Source organism: Empidonax traillii, unplaced genomic scaffold (genome assembly GCF_003031625.1).
Source record: "Empidonax traillii isolate 1590-97213 ecotype Southwest subspecies unplaced genomic scaffold, ASM303162v1 scaffold1664:size92259, whole genome shotgun sequence".
NCBI classification, from domain to species: Eukaryota; Metazoa; Chordata; class Aves; order Passeriformes; family Tyrannidae; genus Empidonax; species Empidonax traillii.
Window position 1 is genome coordinate 25,677 of NW_020956857.1, and position 6,118 is coordinate 31,794.

A 6,118-nucleotide genomic window follows, 5' to 3' on the forward strand; every position below is an offset into this window, starting at 1 on the left:
ATACGCTGGTTAGTTATCATATTAATAAATGTGTGTTACAGTTCGCATAGTATTTAGCTGTATGGTGTGTAGACTAGAGCAAATAACAAAAACAGCCTTATTGGTCCAAAACAAAAACAGGGGAATTGTGGAGAACTGGTTACGTGAAAAGAGGCATGCAGACCCACAGGAGCTGAGAGGGTATCGACTTAGCAACTTTAAGCACAGCTGGTGTAGCTGCTGTCCAAGCAAGGTCATGCCAATCTCTTAGCGGTAGCCGTTGCTCAATAACAAGATCTTGTTATTACTACAGCCTGGGAAAATGAAAAACGGAAGGTCTCCACAAACAAGAAATAAAGGCAGTCCGGACCTCTAGGGCTCTTACCAATCATGTAGTTTAATTACAGAATATTAATAAGCTCATTATCTATCCTATATTTTGCTGTGGTGTGTGTTCAATAAACGGAGCATGTTGATTCTCATATTGAGTGTCCCTGCTTTCCCGCGTCTGTGACATTTTCCAACCTTAAGAATTCTGTGATTCTGTGGTGAGTCAACCACTTCCCTGGACATTCTGTTCCAATGCTTTAAAACCCTCAGTCATCCCTTTGATGCTGCAGCCAAGGAAATTCATGGAATAAAGGGGCCATTGTGACCTTGCAGAGCCTCAGGGAACCTTATCTTTTGGGAAACACAAAGGGATGTGTGGGGGTGTTTCACTCACAAAAAGGAGAATTTTGGAGAGGGCTTTTTACACACCCAGATATTGTTGTGTCCACACATCTCTGCCTGGGTTTGAGTCTGGACTGACTGTGGTGTGAGTGTTCTTATTGGGAATCTATAATTCAGTCACTGTTAAAATTGTAGTAAATGCTATTGAATTACTTGATAACAGTTGAATTGGTCAGTGATTAGGTTCTACTAATCTCTTTTGCCTCCTTACATTTGTGTCCAAATCCTTTCTACCCCTGACTCTCTTGCATCCCAAGACTGTGAAAATCATTCCCATTCATCATAAAAATAAATTTTTGTGACATCCACTTTAAAATCTTCCTCCTAGGCTAAACTAAAAAACAATTCCTTTTAGTTGTTGAAGACTTGGAAACATCAAGATAATTAAAAGAAGGAAATAATTTGTTTTTCTGTATTTTAATGAGCCCCACGGTGCCTTTAGAGACAAGTACATCATTCTGGGGTTCAGAGAGAAGATTGAAAAAGCTACTCAAGGAGTCAGAAGTCAAATTCCCAGTCCCTTGAAACATTACTGGGCCCCACTGAGGGCAGGCACTGACAAAGCCTCCCCAGGGACTCCTTAGAGCAGATCCTTGCAGACCAGGAGTGCAGGCAGACAAAGGAAAGTTGCTTGTGGTGGCCTGAGTGGTAGAGGCAGCTGCCAGAGCCAAGGGCACAAAGGCCTGGGTGCCTTTGGACCTTGCAGCCCAGCCAGAGCCCTTGACCATCTGTGTTGCAGGCTCTGCTCCCTTGTCCCTGATGCTCCTCTGGCCTTGCAGGCTGCACACACCCCTCCTGCTTTCCCACCCTCCTCCCAGTAGCATTTCTGGACCCTCCCTGATGTCTCTGCCATTACTCAGCTCTGGCTGTTCCCTGGAACACAAAACCATGGGATGATCCAGATGCTCTCTGGGTGACCTCTTGCACCATAACGGTCCCCGTTGAGAGACATTTCTTTTTTCTCACCTTCAGTCTGAACCTTCCATGCTACTCTTTGTGGAGATTTCATTTTATTTACAATGTGGAAAAAAGCTCCATCCTGTCAGATCACCTCTAGATCCTCTCCAGTTCTTCCTTATTCCTCCAGCATGGGAGCCCCACACCCAGACAGAGCAGTCCAAATGTGGTAGCACCAGGGCTGAGTCCAGGGAGGTGACAACTCCCTTTCCTGGGTGCCCACACTTCCTCTAAGGCAGCCCCATGTGCAGTTGGCCTTCAATCAAGGGGTCATTCTGATTCTTTGTAATGTGAGGGAATCAACTGGCAGTGTGACACTGTCAGGCCTCCTGGAACCCAAGGAATGCAGGGACACTGTGGAATCACCTGGAACCAAGGGGCCATTGTACCTGCCCAGCACTCCATGGAATCAAGCAGAGCCGCTGCCTCCCCCCCGCCGCCGCACGGACCGGAGTCGCCAGCTCTGCCCCGCTTGGACTTCTCTGGAGTCAGCGTGTTCTTGGGCAACACAACTTAGCTCAGACCAGAGAGTTTCCCAGAGTTTGCTTTGCCCCCTCTTTCCCTTGGTTTTGGTTTTTGTTCTTTGTTCCTTCAGGGGAAAAGGGGGAAGGGAGGCATGTATTGATCCCTGTTTTGATCTGTTTACAAAAGGGAGTTGGAGCAGGGGGGGAGAGAAGAGGCAATTTCTCTCTCTGTTGTTGCTTTGAACTGTTCTGTTGGTATTGCCATTTTTGTTGCTATATTTCTTGAAAGCAAATTGTTGTATTTTTTTCACTTATACCTCCTTGTATTTTATCTCCAAGTATTGGTGGGGAATGAAAGAGGAGTGAGTTCATTTTATTGGAGTTCCTGCCCCAATATGTGTCTTTAAACCAAGACAGATTGCTCAAGGACTCCTGAAATTTGGCAACATCCACAAAGGACTTGAAAATACATTTTTTCTCATTACACAGAGACATAATAAAGCTGTTCTGTAGTGGTGTTCAAGGGCTGCTCACTGAGGGATTTCATCAGGAAGTTACTGCCAAGAGGACTTTGTACCATGGATTTTATTGGACACTCTTCATTCAACCAACTTCCCAACCACCACATCTTCCATGTCTTCAGTCCAGTTCTCACTAATCTGGCCCTAAGGAGACCACAGGAGACCATGTCAAAGGCCCTGCTGAAGTCTGGGCACACAACATCCCCATCCATTCCCTACCACAGATATTCTGCAATCCCTGCCTTGTCCTTCCCATGCCTGGCAATGGCTGCAGCAGGACTTGCCATGATCACTTCCCTGCTGAACCTGAGCAGTCTGGAACTCTGCCAAACCTCCTTGCTGCCCTGTTTGCAGACTGGTTCCATGTCTGCCTTTGCCAAGGCCCCAGGAGCCTCTGGGATGGCTCTGGCCTTTGCAAGGGTTTGGGAGAGGTCTCCCAGTGACACTGCCCAGCCTTCTCAACATCCCTGAAACCAAAACCTTTTAAATATCGATCCTTGCAAAGGAGTGCCTAGAACACAACACAGGTTTTCATGGTGGTTCTGGACAATTTGAAGTGCTTTCTTCCTCAAGGTCAACCAGGCTGTAGATGAGAGGGGATTCAGTGCTGGAGGCACCACCGAGTACAGAAGTGACAGGGCCAGATCCAGGGATGGGGAGGAGATGGAGGGGGGGTTCATGCAAGAAAATATGCCAGTGCTTAGGAACAGGGAGACCACGGCCAGGTGAGGGAGGCACGTGGAAAAGGCTTTGTGCTGTTCCTGCTCAGAGGGGATCCTCAGCACAGCCCTGAAGATCTGCACATAGGAGAAAACCATGAAAATGAAACAACTAAGTGCTAAACAAGCACTAACCAATTACCCTGAGGTAGTCTGAGTGTGAGCAGGAGAGCTTGAGGTTGTGTGGGATATCACAGAAGAACTGGCCCAGAGCATTGCCCTGGCACACAGGCAGGGAAAATATATTGGCTGTGTGCAGCAGAACATTGAGAAACCCAGAGGCCCAGGCAGCTGCTGCCATGTGAGCACAAACTCTGCTGCCCAGGAGGGTCTCATACTTCAGGGGTTTGCAGATGGCAATGTAGCAGTTGTAGCACATGACAGTGAGGAGATATAATTCTGCTGACATGAAAAAGGTAAAGAAAAAGAGCTGAGAACCACATCCTGTGTAGGAGATGGTTGTAGTGCCCCAGAGAGAGTTGTTGCATGGCTTTGGGCACAGTGGTGCAGATGCAACCCAGGTCTGTGAGGGAGAGGTGGGGCAGGAAGAAGTCCCTGGGGGTGTGCAGGTGCTGGTCACAGACTACGGTGCTGAGGATGAGGTTGTTGCCCAGGAGGGCAGCCAGGGAGATGCCCAGGAAGAGTCAGAAGTGCAGCAGCTGCAGCTCCCGCCTGTCTGCCAATGCCAGGATCAGGAACTGGACCAAGGAGCTGCTGTTGGATATTTCCTGTGCCTTAGAACAGGGTCTGTTCAGAAAAGGAAAGCACAGGGAATAGTTAAGGCAGCCCCTCTCAGCAAAGCCAGTGCAGTTTGCAGGGCAGTCCCCACCAAGTAAAGGAATTTCTTTTCTCTGCTTTGTGCTCTCTGAGGATGCTGTGAGGGATCTCTGCCCATGTGCTGTCAAAGACTCAGCTTTGCTCTTCTGCAGCGCAGACATGGAGCTGCTTTGTGACAGCTCTCATGGAGCTGTCAGCTCTCATGATCACAGGGGATGTCACATGGAACCCAGCTTGGATGGAAAAGTTTAATTCCTGTACTGTTGTCTTGGAGCAATTTGGGCTGCACAAGAGAGGCACAGTGTATCCTTAAAATAATTTTGAATGTGTTGTTTGGTTACAGTCATAACACCTGGGGGTGTTTTTTAGGGGCAAATTTTTCTGATTCCAAATCTGAAGAGTGTTGAGACAGGACAGGCAGAAGGACTGAGCTCTCTGTTGCTCTTTGCAGAACCAGAAGAGCTGCAGTGCCTGTCAGTCTGTTTGCCATCTTTCCTGCACTGTACCTTGTGCTGCCTTGAAGATGACTTAACACACAGATGTGTCTTTACAATACCTGTGCTGAGAGCAGGGCAGGGCTGCTTGAAAGGGCAACTCTGTGCAGTGTCCCCTGTGCCAACCCAGAGGTGCAGCTGTGCTGGACAGAGCAGGACAAGAGCCCGCCCGAAGGGAAGCCAAGGGCTGGCACAGGATAGTGCCCACCCCCAAGGCAAGGTTCAGCACTGCCCAGGATCCTGGGCTCATTTTTGAGACTCCCTGAAATATTCATCTCGGAGAGTAAAAGGGTTGGAATTTCAGTGCAGCCTACTGAGATGAGAGAACAATGTCTGTGCTCCAATGCCTAAGTAGGAAACACACAGCAGGACTAATTCCTTTCCTGGAGCCCCTGTCTTTTCTGAGCTGTGCCAAAAATTCTCCATGAAATATCCTGTAGTGGTGTGGAGCTGTGAGCAGGTCTGAGCCTGCAACAACGAGACATGGAAAAGATCCTCCCTGCCCTGCCAGGCTTTCTCCTTGCCCAGAGCCCTCCTGCCCCAGCCCTGGGAGCAGCTCCCAGGGCCGGTTGAGAGCTGCCCCTGGCAGGCAGCAGAGTCCCTGCCCAGCACAGCGCCCTGGGCTGCAGGATCCTGCTCTGCCCCACAGCCCTGGGCACCCCTGGCTGTACCCCTGGCTTCACAGCTCTTCCCAACTGCCCCAAAACAGACCCTCCTCACCCATCCCATCAGCTGGGGCTGGGCCAGCTTGAACAGATGCCTCCAGGAGCTTCCCCTGCACTGCCCTGCAGCCAGACTCACTGTGTGTAACCCTGCCCAGATTCCTCCTGCAGGGAGCTCTCAGCCCTCCTGCCAGTGCTGAGCCCCTTTCAGCTCTGCCTGTGCCCTGCTGGTGTCCCCGAGTTGCCCTGGCAGTGCCCTCATCCCTGCTGGGCTGTGCAGAGGAGCTGCTCCTGGGCAGAGCTGTCTCTTTGAAGCTCTTCTTGGTTGCCAGGAGCTGCCTGCATGCCAGGAGCCCGGCCCAGCTCAGCAGCACAGGAACAGCCCCAGCCATTTCATCACCCTCAGGGGCTTTGGGGATGAGTCCCTGAGCATCAGTCCCTTAGAGGAAGTTGAGGAAACCTCTAAAGAATTTAAAGTCAAATTCAAATTTTAAAGTTTCTTGTAGTGGTAATGGGTCCCACTGAGGGACATGACTGACAAAGTCTTCCAGGGTTCACTTAGAGCAGAAAACTGCAGACAGTGATGACAAGGATGGACAAGCAACGGAAAGGTGGCTCTGATGCTGGGGAAACCTGGATGTGTTTCCCTAATCCAAAGGACCAAGGCCTGACCCCCAACCCCTGGGAAGGAAGATCCTGTCCCTGCCTCATTGCTCAGGGCTCTTCCTGGGGGACTGGGATGTGGGATGTGCAGTGCCAAGGGCAGGACGATGGGGTGGCACCTCCCAGGCTGCTGAGCAGGGACAAGGAGGC

The 6,118-nt window shown here is 50.2% G+C and overlaps 1 protein-coding gene across 1 annotated transcript in view; it reads right to left on the minus strand.

The window, feature by feature from the left end:
* Positions 1 to 2,731: 2,731 nt before the first annotated feature.
* Positions 2,732 to 6,118, minus strand: part of LOC114070700 (olfactory receptor 14A2-like) — a 13,430-nt gene continuing 10,043 nt past the window's right edge. The window contains 3 exon segments of the mRNA XM_027908246.1: positions 2,732 to 2,797; positions 3,262 to 3,505; positions 3,507 to 3,774. Coding sequence (XP_027764047.1) covers positions 2,732 to 2,797; positions 3,262 to 3,505; positions 3,507 to 3,774 — 578 coding nt within the window.